The 16,228-nt window shown below is 40.3% G+C and overlaps 1 protein-coding gene across 22 annotated transcripts in view; it reads right to left on the bottom strand.

Moving 5' to 3' along the window:
- The window catches only part of DCDC1 (doublecortin domain containing 1), a 557,706-nt gene that overhangs the window by 55,358 nt on the left and 486,120 nt on the right, over positions 1–16,228 (bottom strand). For all 22 annotated transcript variants that reach the window (XM_070071610.1, XM_070071601.1, XM_070071604.1 and 19 more), the window contains 5 exons: positions 14,856–14,991; positions 13,130–13,286; positions 10,114–10,272; positions 8,783–8,983; positions 2,608–2,701 (listed from right to left, as the gene is read on the bottom strand). In XM_070071610.1, coding sequence (XP_069927711.1) covers positions 2,608–2,701; positions 8,783–8,983; positions 10,114–10,272; positions 13,130–13,286; positions 14,856–14,991 — 747 coding nt within the window. The remainder of the gene's footprint in view (positions 1–2,607; positions 2,702–8,782; positions 8,984–10,113; positions 10,273–13,129; positions 13,287–14,855; positions 14,992–16,228) is intronic.

Here is a 16,228-nt window from a genome sequence, read left to right as displayed (position 1 = left end):
ATCGCAGGTGGGAGCTTAACTCGCTCTGCCACAATGCAGGTCCTTAAATATGCATTCTTCAATTTATAAAAATAGAATTACAAAATATGTGCAATTCAGTAATTGCATTTTTTTACTTAATTTTCATGAAGCTTTCCCTAACATCTTTTAAATATATATATATATATATATATAATATCATTTTAACATTATAGTTTACTAACTACAATAGTTAAACATGTAGGCAGCTTCTCAGAATAGCCCTACAATAAGCCAATAGAAGGCTGGCATTGTGGGATAGTGGGTAAACCCACCACCTGCACCGCCAGCATCTCACGAGTGCTGGTTTGTGAACTGGCTGCTCCACTCCCAATTCAACTCCTTAATGGCCTGTGAAAAGCTACAGAAGACAGTCCATGTGCTTGGGCCCCTGCCATCCATGTGGGAAACCCAGCTGAAGCTCCTGGCTTTTGCCTGGCTCAGCTCTGGATATCGTGGCGACCTGAGGAGTGAATCAGTAGGTTTAACAGCTCGCTCTCTGTCTCTTCCTCTCTCTCTGTAATTCTTTTAAAAAAATAGCAATGAATAACAGTAAAATTAATCTTTGTATAAACCCATGATTACACATCAAGACAGATTTCTAGAGGTAGAGTTGCTGAGCAAATATGATAATTGTTAAAGATTATGATGTATCACATCAAAATGCTTTCTAGTGAGATGATTTTACTCCACACTTTCATCAGTAGTGTATGAAATGACCCATTTTCCTAATATTCTTGTCAAAATGGGCAATACCTCCCAAAATACTGATTTAATAAGCAAAAAATTACCTTATTGGTATTTAATTTTTTATTTCAGTGATTATCAGGGAGGCTTATAAGTTTTTTAAATACATTTGGTTAAATATGTAATTGAAACAGTATACTTATTCTAATTTATTAAACTTGGCCCACTTGGCCCACGTAAAGATATAGGTTCCATTTAACAAGTAAAACCAGTAGCTTACTTTTAACTAAACACATCATGACACCTCACTTTATAATTAACAACACCTACTTTCTCAAGCAACAGGATAATAGTAAGGAGGAAAATAAATGAGTTTCAAGAAGTGATTTAATGTGTCAGACAGTACTGCCTCCATCAGAGGTCTCAAAAACCAGAGGGTGTATTGTCAAGGAAGTGGAAAGGGCCTGGTATCGTTAACCTAACATGCCTCATTTTTATTGTTTTATATGGCCTTTAATATTTTCTCTCAAACTGATTGCTTCCATAAATAAAAATGAAACATCAGGAAAGAAAAAGTCTTGAAAGGCAATCCAGATTACCTTGGGATCAAATTTATTTCTTATAAAATGAGAACCTTAAGGGAAAACACTAATATGTACAATTTTATGAAACTGATTAAGGTACTAAATTTGCATCAGCATGAAGTTTTATCTCACTGTGGTCGAAGAAGAGGTACCTGACAGAACTGAATGTAATGTGATATATACGGCGTCTCCTGGAATAAAGGTTTAGTCCTTTTATCATCAGGATGGAAGACTTAATTAAGCCCTAGTATTTGTTCAGATTCCTATATCCCAATTTTGGATGCATGGCTTGCAAAACATTTTCCCTCATTGCTATTAAAAATGTAGTATAAAACAAATGTTATTTGAAGAGACTATATATATATATATTTTTTTTTTTTTTTTTTTTTGACAGGCAGAGTGGATAGTGAGAGAGACAGAGAAAAAGGTCTTCCTTTTGCCGTTGGTTCACCCTCTAATGGCCGCCTGGTGCACCGCACTGATCTGAAGGCAGGAGCCAGGTGCTTCTCCTGGTCTCCCATGGGGTGCAGGGCCCAAGCACTTGGGCCATCCTCCACTGCCTTCCTGGGCCACAGCAGAGAGCTGGCCTGGAAGAGGGGCAACCAGGACAGAATCCGGCGCCCCGACCGGGACTGGAACCCGGTGTGCCGGCGCCGCTAGGTGGAGGATTAGCCTATTGAGCCTCGGCGCCGGCCTTATATTTTGTTTTAAAAAGATGTAAAATACTGTGGAGGATACAGAAAGGAAATGCAGAACCAGCAATGTACTTAAACTCTCTGTCCTCTTAGCAAGGAAAACATTTATCAGTTTCTATTTTTGGCTACTACAAGCATTTGCAAACTTGTATTAAAGGTGTGTTTCAAAGGGGTAACTTAGTAAAACTAATACGGATGAGCTTGTGTAGTCCAGGAAATCCTCCCTAGCCAGGTTCTCTCCTTCTAATTTCCAGGTATGGGGGACTTGCAAATGCTCTAAATGATCGAATTTAGGTGCATCTAGCAGTCATTCACCTGACTGCACCCATCACTAGACTGTAAGTTCCTGAACGCTGCTGGGGTAACTCCTCGTGCTTGTCACTGAATTTGATTCCAGAAACCAGCATAGGGCCTGAATGCAGCAAGCCCACAAACACCATCTGTTGGGTTAAACTAAATTAAGAGCTACATGAACAAGGTTGATTTGAAATCTAGGTGGACTATTGTAATTATTCAAGGGAGAAGCTAATGACAGTGTTTTTTTTTTTTTCTCCACAATCTTATTTATATATGATTAAAGGGCCATGATTATTCCTTAACTTATATGCCTGCATATAAGTTACCTGAACAATCACTGGATAGCCACTGGCTTCATTTCTAGCCTTGGTCATGGACACTGCCAGCACAAGATCTCGGTTACTCGCCAAGTGAAAGGTCCTAGGGAAACAGGATGAGTCAGATTACAAAGCGGAATGACCTGCTTAGATCTCCTCCTAACTATTGCCTCTCGGCTCCATCTGTGCTGTATGGTGATGGATATAAATCCTTTATTTCTCCTCGAGGGTAAGCATGATATGGAACTTTCTCTATAGAGGGTGCTGGAAGAACACAGCAAGCCAAAGGGGAACCCCTGTTCCTTCGGGCTGCTACACAGGGTCCGTGGTTGGGAAAGATTCTATCCAGTGGTGCTCTTGGCTCCAACCAGATGTCCAGAAGGGATGGCTTCCTGAAACCCTCACCTGGCCTGGCCGGACTGTGGAGCATCTGCTACTGACCTGTTGATAGGGATACCACCTGCTCCAGCCCTCCTGCAGCACCAACAGTTCTATCCCCACTGCACGCCGGCATCTCCAGCAACCAGCTGCACCCCACACACATTCCAGATGGTTCTGTCCTGCTTGCCCAGAAACCACCAGTAGCTGGGCACCACCAGTTCTAGCCAGGCACACCAGGAAAATTTCTGTCATCCAGTGGGGTGAAATCATACTAAAACTGTTTCAATTGGTTCTCTCCCTCAGCCTTAGAATATGAAATATATATATATATATGTATATATTCTATAAACATATATACATATTCTGTAAAATCATCCCTTAGTGCTGGGGCAAAATTTAGAGGATAAAAAGAGTGTGATTAACAAATGGAATCCTGTGATTAACGTAAGTGAAATTTTCTTTATTTTTTCCAGAACTCACCAGTTTATCAAAACAAACATGCTTCAATATTCAGGGCAATATTACACGTGTATACACAGGGAGTCTTCAAAAAGTTCATAGAAAATGAACATTATGAAAAAACTATGCACTGATTTCAAAAAATTTTTGCAACCAAAAATATCTTTTAATTTCATTTTCCATGAATTTTATTTTATTTTATATGTTCTTAAAATGTTTACTGATTTGAAAAGTAGAGTTAGAGAGTCAGACAGATTTCCCATCTGTTGGTTCACTCCCCAGTTGCCTGCAGAGGCAAAGCCTTGGTTGGGGCCGGGCAAGAGCTGAAGCTGGGAGCCAGGAACTCAATCCAGTCTCCCACATGAGCGAAAAACACCCAATTGCTTGAGCCATCACCACTGCCTCCCCGAGGGCGCATTAGCAGGAAACTGGAGTCAGGAGCCAGAGCCCAGAGTTGTATGCTCCAAATGTTAATGCACCATATAACACGGGCTGCAGGGGTCTTAACCATGCTGCTAAACTCCCACCTTTCAACAAAGTTTTTAAAAAAACCTATTTGTGCAAGGATGTGTGTACACATATGTGTCTAATGGTTAATGTTTTGTCATAATGTAATGATCCGTTACATTCAATTTTCCTCATTTAAATCACGGTGTGGTTTCTATTCTAAATTATACCCAGACTGATACAAGCTCTGTGCCCATTTTGCTATTATGACAGGCAATCAGAATGACTAAGTAGATTCTGGAGCAATACTGCCTGAATTTGAATCCTGGGTTCACTTCTCAGGTCTGACTTGACTTAAACACTCTGTGCCTCAATTTTCTCATCTGTAAAAGGAAAATTTATGGTGCATAAAGTGGAAGTTAAATGCGTTAATGCATATAATATGCATAAAATATTGCACGGTACATAACATTTAGAATTAGCTACTCTTATTAATATCTGTGATTTTTATAGCTTTTCCTCTAACTCTTTTTTTCCCAAAAGGTCTTGCCCTAAAATTCAAGATACAATATATTATATATATAGTTTGTTTTAAAAAAAAATCTTAATGGAGCTAAAATAAAACCTCCTTGACTGGAAAAAAAATGAAAATGATTGAGCTAAAAACTTTTAAATTCTTTCCACTGCATCACACTTAAAAGCAAAAATAAACCAAACATTCAAGGCTCACATCTGTGTAGAAAAGCCAATTCTTTAGTGGCAATCCTGCTGTGGAAAATGTAACACCTCTTGAATCTAAAATTTAATGATGTGAGAGTAAAGGCAATAGGAGAAGGTGGGGTGGTATCCATTATAAAAGTCATGTATTTTTCCTTTCAAGATTTAAAAAAATCCAAATATTCAAGTCAAATTTCTGAAAATAATATATCCTCATTGTAAAGAATTTACAAAGTATTTGAAAATACATTAAAAGTTATAACAAATTATTTTAGGATTTATTTATTCGAAAGGCAGAGTGACAGAAAGAGGGGGACACACACACACACACACACACAGTCTTTCATCTGCTGTTTCAAATGCCCACAATAGCTGGAGCTGGACGAAGCCCAATCCAAGAGCCAAGAACTCCATCCAGGTGTTCCTCAAGGGTGGCAGGAACCCAAGTACTTGAGCCATCATCTGTTGTCTCCCAGGCGCATAAGCAGGAAGCAGAATTAGAAGCAGAGTATCAGGGCTCAATCCAGGAACTCTGATAAGAGATACCGACATCCCTAGTGGTAGCTCAATCTGCTGCATCACAGCACCTGCCCCAACAAAACTTTCTAAATCACGCTTACTCCCACAGAATAATAACTATTAATCTTACAATGTACTCTTCCCTTTGTAGTAAGCTAGCAAAGTACCATTTTCAATCCAAAATGGGTATTCAATTTTATGAAATGCCTCTTTGGCATTTATCAAGCCTGTACTGCTGGTACTCCGTTGCTCATCTCTGTGGCCTCAACATGTAGCACAGTTCGCATCTTGCACTTCATTGGCACTCAATAATATCATTAAAATAACAGAATCATTGTCTGCATATTTCCTGCAGTGTCCTACTGAAGGGGCGGGACTCGGTACCTTGCTCATTGCATGCTGTTCTGCCTGGAGTAGACGCAGCGGTCTCTCCCGTGCTCTGCTGTCACGCCCTGTCGTTGCCCTGCTGTGTTTCTTTTCCTTTTCTGAACAGTCCTGTCACCAGGTGCTTGTCCACAGCAGAGAAGTAACTTCAGTCTGTGGAAAAGCTGAGCTTATAGACTTCCATAGAAAGCCCCTCTCTGTGCTGAAGAGCACAGATGCCAGCCACATCCAGCTTGCTACCCCAGCCTCTGCTTAATCCACAGTATGAGCACAAACAGGTCACTCGGCCTCTTTGAGTCTCAGATTACTTTGCCTTGTAATAAATGAAGACTCAAAGATTTTTAGGATCCCTTTTAACTTCAAGTTCCATGACACTGGATTTTCTCCTCTGTAATTTTGAGTCCTACTGTGGGGGGCTTTCACCCCCGAGGACTTTCTCCTATTTCCCTTTGGAGATCAAATGATTAATTCAATCGCACTACAGTTGACAATAAGAGAGGGATATAACCTGCGAAGCTGACACGGACCATTACTCTGTGTGGCTGGGAACTAAGTGGGCGTGGCATGCCCTCGCGCTCTCCTGCCACCTTTCAGGGTCTCCTCACTCATTCCTAGTGCTTCCAGCCTCGACCATGTCCTCCTCTTCCAGCAAGGCTTTGTTCTCACAGTCAAAACCTTCCTCCAGAGGCTTTGTTTATAGTTGCTCAAGATATCAGATTGCCTGTTTATTTTCTATTTTAAATAAAAAGTCAAACTAAAAATTAATTCCAGGCCTACAGGACTGAATGGAAGGACTCATGGGATGAAATTCTTAGCAAAGTGACAGTCACTTGATACATTCCGTGATCCTGGCAGCTGGCTGTTCTATGAATTCTGGGTGGAGGCTCTCTAAATGCTATCTTCCTACCTGCCTAAAATATGGAGGATAAAAAGGACTGGCATGAATGCCAGGTTCTACAGGTTTCTTCTGTATCGTGTAATCCAGAGCTCTCCAACCCTCAGCTTTCTCAGAACAAATGGTTTTCAAGATCCAATTACATAAAAGGAACAAAGCGATATGCCAAGGGGAAATGAAGAAGTAGATGCAGAATTGCTGTCATTACACAGATAGACTTTCACCATGGGACATATATTGCCCTGAATCCAGTCCACACCTAATTGTCAAGACTTCTGAAAACTTTTCCTACCCAAGCGTGTCTGCAAGTCCCTGGAGGATGGCTCATGTTCTCATGAGCAAATCCTGTCCCACTGAAACTCCTGCTGCTCCACGCCTTCCCCTTGGACTCCAAGATTTCTGAAGAGGGATTTAGCAATCCCACATGGGCCTCTCATCAGCTGCCCCTTTATTCTGCGGCCTGTCATGGGGAGATCTCAAGAGGACAAAGTTGCAGAGTGCTCTGCAAAGAGGGAGGGGTTTCCCTTCTTTTCTGCTACACCTTGTTAGATTTTCCAAAGCAGTACCATTTATGCTCGACCATAGCCCAGAGTTTTAGGAGAACTTCCTTTTTGTTTTTACTTAAATGGCCTTCCCCCTCTCATCTTTCTCCACAGTGCTCAGAATAAGAAAAAACCAGTGATGGACATTAAACAGAACTTAGAGCTAGCGCTCTCTTCTAATGACCAAGTATTCCTGGGTCAATCTCATTTTGCTTGGCTTTTTCTTGCCTTAGGGCCACATCCCTCATTCCCCATGCATGTCCACTGAAATTCATCAGCCATGCTCAAATTCCAATTTAGGCTTAAGTGGGCACCTCCGCCATAATCCAGAAAGCCAACACAGCAAGATATATCTATAAATATAATACAGAGATGGGGTAGGACTAGAATGTCAGCCTCTGTAAGGGCAAGAATTTTCAACAGTTTTGTTCCTTGCTAAGCACCAGCACCTAAACACTGCCCTCAATTATCCTTTGCAGCTGAATGAATGAATCCTGGTCTGCAATAGCAAACCATTCATGGAAACAAACACCTTCTATCTTAGCTCCACATTGCAAAGACAGCTTAGGCTGTGTGAATGGGGTAAAGGAATACATTTAATAGGTCTGTGGACACACTTGGCTTTCCTGCCTTCCCCCAAACAAGCCCAGCAAGTGTTCCTTGCTGGCAGCTTTGCTCATCTCAGACAGTGAGCAGAGTAAAGCTAGCTCCTCTCTGCCCACGCTGGGCCCGCTGCTGCCGCCTGCTGAAGCTTACAGGATCACTCTCAAAGCAACGATTCATAAGCCTTTTGCATCACAGACCTTTTGTGGACCCAGTAAAAGTCACAGCTCTTTCCCAGAAAAAAAAAAAAAAAAGATTTTGCACAGATGCACAAGCATGCATCTTCTACAGTATTTCAAGAGGTTGAAGAGTCTCACCAGGTATTACCAATGGAAGAACTTGAAGCAAACCAATCTAAAAAGCAGTTGTTTTCTTATTGGATCAAAGAAATGTTCAAACATGCACAAAAACAGAGAAATGTGTAATGAGCCATCATGGACCCAAACAACGATGAGCAATCTTCCATTCTTACTTTATCATTTCTCTCTGTTATTTATATTTTTATTCTTGCTAGAATATTTTAAAGTGAATATGAGATAAATTTTTAATTTTATTTGTGAATACTACATGTTGAACTGATTAGGATTTTTTTCTTTTTAAAATACAATTGTTAAGCCATTATTTTACCCAACAAAGTCAGTAAACCTTCGTTAATATACTTGTTTCAGAATTCTCTGACTGTCTCAAAAATAGCTTTTGACAGTACTTGATTTGAATCTGGATCCAACGCCAAACATTGATTTAGGCTGATGTTTGCTAAGGTAATAGCTAATTTTCACTGTATGTGTCAAAGCCACATTGTTTGGTTAACTTTAGAGGAGGAAGGGGAACCATGGATTTGGAGAGGAGCCAGGGTTGAGTTAATGAAAACTACCCCAAATTTTTAAAATTGGGAACTTTTTAGAATTTTTATTTGATCATTTCATATCATAAAAATAAAATTAGAAATGAGTCTAGTCTTGAGCCCAATGGCTACAAAAACTCTATATCCATCGATCAGATTGAATCTTTCTTATCTGAATTTGATTGTGGATAAATTATTTGCAGCCTACCTGGCATTTACATTTGATCTCATTAGCTTTCTCTGTTTTGATTAGGATAAAGAATTATCAACTAAGTCAAATGAAAAACCCAAAGCCCTCAAATATACCTCTGCTTGCCCTATGGGGACCATGTGAAAATTCTTGGGTTCATATTCAACTTTTGATATATTAACCCCCAAATATAAAGGCTTTACCTGCTATCTTCCTTGTGTATCCAGCGTTGATGGCTATCATCGGGTTTCTTCTTGACCAAAACCACCTCTGTACCTGAATGCAGGCCAGGACCCTGTACCCCCAAGACTAGCTGAGGAGCAGCATGGCTGATAATTTGCCCATCTCTGAATTCAAACTGCTGATGGCAAAGCTTCTGCAATCTACTTTGCTTTAGAGAATGGCTAGGATAAAGGAAATTTCATTAGTGGCACAAAAGTGACCCGTGTGCTTGCTGCAGTGGAGAGCAGCAATACCACTGGTGGCAGCCCCACTGTGAACAATGCTAACTTGCAAGGATAGATTACACCATGCAAACAGCAGCCATGCTATAGCATGGTGCTTCTCAGCTGATATAAAAAAAAATGGAGCTCTGAGTTTATTTTGTGAAAGACATGAATGTTTAGCTCAACAAAGATTTGATAAATTCATCATTAAAGAGAAAAGAAGTTCAGTTCAGGTGGTAATTTATTAAATGGGAAAAAGTTATATTAAAAAAAATAAGAGGAGGGGGTAATGTGGGATGTAACATCACAAAGAAAAAAAGAGTTCAGCTGAATTATGATGTTTCTATCTTCTATCTACAACATCCCCAGTAAATAGGACATCATTTTTCAACTTCCTCAATGACCTCTACATAAAATATCATAAATGAAAATTATGACATAATAAATTAATATAAAATTATCTCTTACTTAATGGTCTTAAGGCATTAAGCAGAGATATTAAACATGTTAAATATGCAATGCATTGGCAATGTAACTAATCTATAGACATCTACTAAGTCCCTACTATGCACATGCGTAATACTAAATCTTGCAGTGCCAAAACTACTTAACTCACACATTTGGTAACTGCTGTAATGTTAACCAAATATCTAAAGATCCCAGAATAATACATAGTTCTTTACATTCCTACTTCAATGAACACCGACCAGAAAAAAAAATAACATTATAAAGGAAGAAATAACATTTTATTAACTTCTTACAGACACCTAGGCATCTTGCATGCTTATTTACAAATTCATTCACATGTTGATTCAACCAAAATACAGGCTTGTGCTAAGTTCTCAGGAGCAAAGGTGGATTAGCATGCTATTTACTTGAGAAGACACACCAGGGAACAAGAAATTCAACACTGCACACAATAGGCCAAAGGGGAGACAACCTTGCCTCGAATACTTGCGAATTCTTTTATCAAAAATGTAAGACTTTTAAAGATACACACATTGATGTAAGCAATGGCCAGCAACTGTAAAGCTCTCAGGGGTATGCTTGTGCCAAGGTGAGAGAGAATCTCTGCATTTTATTTTTACCTGTATTTCTTCGGTGCTTCCACATCCCCACAGAGCCCTTCATCCGTGTCCTTTGGAAGATTGTCATCCTCCTCCAAGCCATGAGGAATCTCCTGCCAGGCGTACCTGAGAAGTGGCTGGCAGGCCTCCATTCGGAGATGGGCTCTTGCATGTGAATCTCTATCAAGGTTCAAAAGCAAGCACACGTCTAAGAATTCGGGTTTGTGCTCACAGATTGTTTTTCTGAGGTAAAGACTATCATGTCCTGTAGGATACTGGTGAATCTATAAATCTTATTCCCATTAGGGCGCCTAACATTCAAAAACCACATCACACTAATATATAATTTAGGGCATTTAATATAAGGCTGCAAATAAAGTTACTCAATCATTTAATAAGCAACATTCCTCTTTGCTATAGCTACTCGGAAAAATCACACATGCATTATATTTCAAAAGTTATAAAGATTGACTACTTAGAAATTTTGGAAATTCATAATGAACATGTAACTCCTTCTGCCCACCCCATAAATGGATCATGATCTGTCTGGAACACTTCAGCCTAGATTGCTGGGTTTCATAAGGTCTACTCAGTAGACAACATTAAGGAATATCAACTTTTTCTCTCAATGGAGAAATCTAGGGAGACTCAAATAGCATCTGCACATAAGTGCCAGATAGAGAATAATGGCCTGAAACATTGGAGTAAATAGTCATAGATTGAACAAGTGAGCCAGCCCTCTGGCTTCTCGTTAAGATGAAGATGTGGATGGAGCAGAAGCCATTGAACAGCTCTGAATATATCAAGTTCCAGGCCAGGGTTCGGAGCACATGTGCTGTCTGTGGAATCATGACACAATGCGAGGACTGACTGGTGGGAGGCACGACAAACACACGGGCAAAGCAGCAAATGGGCTTGAGCACTGTACGCAGGCACACGTGTGAATACACGGGTGGACTGAGATCACCAAGGTACTTGTGATAATTTAATTTAACTGCAAGCATTATCGAATTGCTGAAATCTTCAAAGACAATTCCTGTGTTAGCTGTGCTGGCCTTACACTTTTCAGGGTAACAAAAGTTTATATGTAGATAAGAAACTAGTGAATAACCATGGCCTCACGAGCGGTTTCTCAAGGTACTCCTCCTAACAGTTGAAAAAGCAACAGTGCCACCTTGTGTCAAATATAAGAAACACAGCTTTCCAACCAACTCCATTTCTTTTGAGGACGTGAGAAAAAGTCATCCTTTGTTTTAATCAAGTTAGCAAGGTGTTTTCTAATTTGTAGATCATCTGCAAGCTCTTGAGCTTTATGGCAAGTAAAATATAGTCATTTCAATTTCAGAAGTCATTTTAAAATAAATCTCTCTCATGCATTCATTCATTCATAGAACTAATCACTCAATTGCTTATTGATTCCTTTAACCAATATTTATTGAACATCATACAGCAGATGTTCTATAAATATTAGTTAAAGGAATCAATGAGCTCTAACAAATGGAGATACAGTGATGTACAAAGCCGATAAAATGTCGAAGTCCATAAGTTCTTGTTCTAGAAGGAAGAAAAGAGACAATAGACAAATCCATGAGTAAGTAAATAATTGCAGTAAGTAAAGTAAAACAGGATACTGTGGTGTAAATTGACTGGGCTGGAGTGAGGCCTCTTTAGCAATGGAGCCAGAGAAGACTCCTCTCAGAGCTGAGGTCTGAGTTGAGATCTGGGCGGTGGGAAGGAGCCAGTCATGTGAGGACCTGGAGACAGGGCAGACCAAGGAAAGGACAAGCAGAAAGGCTCTGAAGTAAACACACGTTGGGCTCATCTGAGGACTAGAGAGACATGGCTGTGAGAGGTATGCAGTGAGCGAGGGTGTCTGTTCCTTAGTGAGGGAATGAAGTTCCCCCAGAGACGAGTTCTAAACACATCAGTGCAGAGCCTCATCACCATCATGCTTCTGATTTTTTTTCTTTTTTAACCAGATAACTTTTCACAAAACTCAGCAATCAAAAAGGTTCCTTACACATTGATGCCCTAGTCTTTTACTTTATGGATGGATCTCTCCTGCCCCCCATCTTAAATTACCCCAATTGTCAAACAAGTGTATTTAAGAAAGTCTGGAGAAATCTTACAGTGGCTTTCTAATGCTCTTCCAAGAGTACATTTCACAGAGCCCTTGCCCTCATTGGCTTCTCAGGCTGGCTGGGCGAAGGTGGGCAGGAAGACATACTATATATAATCACTGCTGGAATTGATTTGAATGATGAAGGTCATTCTACAAACGAGTATGGGGCAAACAGAACACTTTGGGTGGCAAGATATGAATATGTGGTCAGAAGCCTGTAGCAGATCATAAATGACGTGTACCACGTTCTGGCAATAGCTTATAGCGGATGAACTGGAGCGTGGCACTCATGTGGCAGAAAGAAAAGTATGAAGGGGAAGCAGGCATAGGGGTGCAAATGAGAGTCAGTGACAGGCATGGGTGTGGGTCAAAAGGGCTTGGAATTCCAGACCAGTAATTTTTTCTGTCTGCAGTAGTTTGCCATTGAAAAACTACATGAAAAAGGATTGTGTATTCAAAAGGTAATTGCCCACAGATGGAACTTAGAGGTGACTTGGAGTGAAGAAACCATGGAGACAGAGACTAATCAGAAAGCTATTTCAATGATCCAGAATGATGACTGTATATTAACACCCATGCAACTTGAACCTGCAATAGTGAAGAAGTTTAATTGTTCCTAAATTCAACTGTTTATGGAAACAAAACAAGAGGAGTTCCTCAAATAAATGTCCACAATTTTAAGATTCTAAAATAGTACTACATATAATAACACGACTAAAAGTAGTACCTTGTGATGATTGAACAATGAAGTGCCAATTCTATCCTTCTGCCAAAACACTAATTAAATACTAGCATTTGATATCAGTTTCACAAACTTGCCATGGCTTCCCTGCAGAGGCCCTGTTCTGTAACCAGGCTAATGAGCTGAGTTCAAAAAACTCCCCAGCCGCTTTGCTGGCTACAATGATTACTTACAGAATTTCTCTGGAAGCACTTTCCATTGTTAAAACAGCCTGCATTTGCTTTTCCTCTGGTTCTGTAACTTCCTTCTTTTCTCCAAAAATTACTATAGGTTTGCGCACAGCAAGCTTGCTTCCAGACGCAATGTCACTTTGGACTTCTAAAACGAGAGCTGAGCAGAGATGCACAAGTTGCAAGGACATATTAGTTATGATAGCAGAGCACTGGGAATTTCAAAGCACAGGTTAAAATACAAATGCAAAAAATGCTCAATCATTTAGTCTATTCATGGGAGATTCTTTAAATAAGTTGGATTTAATTCAGTTATTTAATTCGATTGGATTGGTTTTGTACATTTTTTTCCTCTCAAGATACTCTTAGTCAAAAGTATTACTATAGGTCCTACCAAAAATAAGTTAATTATTTTCATTTCCAGCTATTGAAATGGGCTACAATATTTAGATATATGTATCTAGCTCATTTTGTGGGATCCAAACTTGTCAGTGAAAGACACAGTGTCTTGAAAGACACATGCAATGCTTTACTGTTCACTGTTCAATATATGCAATATATTCAATATATGTGTTTTAAATTATGCTTTTTTCTCTTTTTCCTTTCTCTATACAGGACCTAAGGGAGAGGAGCATGAGGAAATTGGAAAGGCAAATCGCAAGGAAAACAAGTCCCAAGATAGTTTTTGACACCCAAACAGCATGCAACAGCCATGTAAGTTAGGATGATACAATCACGATTTAGGATTTTCCCAAACTCCTGTGGTTCCCATTTAGCATATCAAGGGTTTAACCTCAGGATTGGCCTGCAGAAAGAAATCACTACTTTTGGGTCTGAGGGGATTTGAGACTGAGACAGAGAAAGCCAGAAAACCAGCACAGGAAATCCTGCCTCCCCTGCAGGCTTCACTTTGGGTTTCTTAGTTAAACCAGGGAAACACTGAGGACACTGCCAATTGTTCAGGACACTGTGATGAGGTCACTTCTCAAGGTCCCCTTGTCACCCCAGTCTGAGGCATAGCCACCTGAAGTAGCATCCCGTTTCTGGGAGGTGCAGCTATGGACCGGATTTGCTGAGACTATGGTTGCCTGGGAGGGGTGAGCTGACTCCACAGAAAGCACTGTGCTGATGACTATTCTTTCAGTACTAGGCTTCAGAGGGCCAGAGGCGGAGCACAGGGAAGCTGAGTCAGGCAGGAAGCACCGCCCACCCAAAACAAGCGATGCCAAGCCAAAAGAAGGGAACACAAGTCGCCCCTGCAAGGGGGCAGAGCCCAGGCAGCAAAAGGATCGCATCCCAATTTCTTTCCCTCCATGCCCAAGAGACACTAAAGTAAGGTTGTGAAGACTGAAGAGTCTGAAAGCCTTTCCTAAAGAGACAAATTAAATTATTGGACAGGACAAAATTTAAACCTGAGAGAGCATTTCATTTTTTTTTCCTTGATGAGAATCATTTTTTTCCTTGATGAGGCTCACCAAGTAGGTCACATCTTTTCAACAAAGAATAAAGACACTGTGTTTTCTTTACACATCCCAACTGTAGCGTGAATTAAAATAGGTAACCTTGTTTTACATACACAGACACACACACTAATCTACAGAGTTAAAAAGATGCAGAGGTGGAATATGATCTGACCAAACAAATTTAAAGTTTACTGCAAAAAAACCAATATATCATCAAGCATTTTACTTTGGCTACCTGCAGTACGGTAAATAACTCCAGCGCCTACCCTCTGGCTTACGCGTGCTGCAGAAGACTTGCATTTTGGAAACATCTGATGCTAAGTTCCTGAGGAGGATTCGCTGCTTTTGCTGAGCTGTGGCTACATCAGGATTGATCCACGGTTCTCCGCACGAAACGTACACCTAACAGAGAAACACGGCTCTGATCCTGTGGTATATAACTGTACTCCAGCCCAAACTGGAACCAATCAACATACTCTGGCAGTGGGTGAATGGCTGAACAAGCTCTGGTACCATGAAATACTACAGTAATAAAAATGAACACATTACATATTAATAAAGGCAATCATTTTGGTGAACTCTGCATGGATTTTGTACTGAGTCAAACAAGTCTGGTTACAATTTACTGTGACCCATGATTCTTAAAAAGTAAGTTTTAGAATAGTTTCTTTGAAGAAAGGAAGGGAAGGAAAGAAAGAAAGAAGGATTGAAAGGTAGGTACACACAAGTCAGGGACTGGCAAATTGTGGATACAGCCCAAACTGGCCTGCTGCTTGTTTTTATAATTAAAATTTTATTGGAACAGAGCTATGCCAATACATTTATGTTATCTGTAGCTGTGTGCATGCTACAGTAGCAGAGTGGATGTTTCCATAGAGACCATATGGCTCACAGAGCCTAAAATAATTGCTAACTGGCCCTTTCCAGAAAAAGCTTAATGACCTCTGGCATACATGAAATTGTAGTATAAACTTCAAAACATCCATGTGGAACTTTCTAGATGATGAGATTACACGTGATACTTTTTCCTCAGTTTTGCTTATATGTGTTTCTTAAAGGAATACATATTTCTTTAAAGAAGGGCAAAAAATAGTGATATAATGAGAAAGAATCAGAAGGAAGACAAACTTAAGGGAGGCTTTTCATTTTATTTATTTTATTTGAGAGGCAGAAAGAGAGAGGGAGGGAACGGGAGAGAAAAACACTCACTTCCACTGGTTCACTCCCCAGATGCCCACAATGGCAAGAGTTGGGCCGGGCGAAATTGGGAGTCAGGAACCCAAGCTAGGTCTCCCATGTTGGAGGTAGGAACCCAACTGAGCCCCGCTGCTGCTCCCCAGATTCTGCACGGACAGGAAGTTAGTATCAGGAGCTGGGAGCAAACTCAGGTACTCCAGTGTGGGATGTGGACGCTTAACCAGTAAGCCAAGTGCCCAGTCTCAGTGCTTCCTCTTCTGACCGTCACACACTCATCACTACCAAAATTCTTTGTATGAGGACTCAGGGAACACTTTCTTGAAAATTTCCTCTTATTTAACAAGAGGTTTCGTTTTATCTAACTTCGTGTTTCACTCTTCACCCTGCTGCAGGGAGCAATATCAGGTTAAATCCTAGCAACTATGCAGTCACTCTTTTTATC

The sequence above is a fragment of the Oryctolagus cuniculus genome, chromosome 1 (assembly GCF_964237555.1).
Source record: "Oryctolagus cuniculus chromosome 1, mOryCun1.1, whole genome shotgun sequence".
In the NCBI taxonomy this organism is placed as follows: domain Eukaryota; kingdom Metazoa; phylum Chordata; class Mammalia; order Lagomorpha; family Leporidae; genus Oryctolagus; species Oryctolagus cuniculus.
Note: the sequence above shows the minus strand (reverse complement) of the source record. Positions and strands in the feature narration are given on the sequence as shown.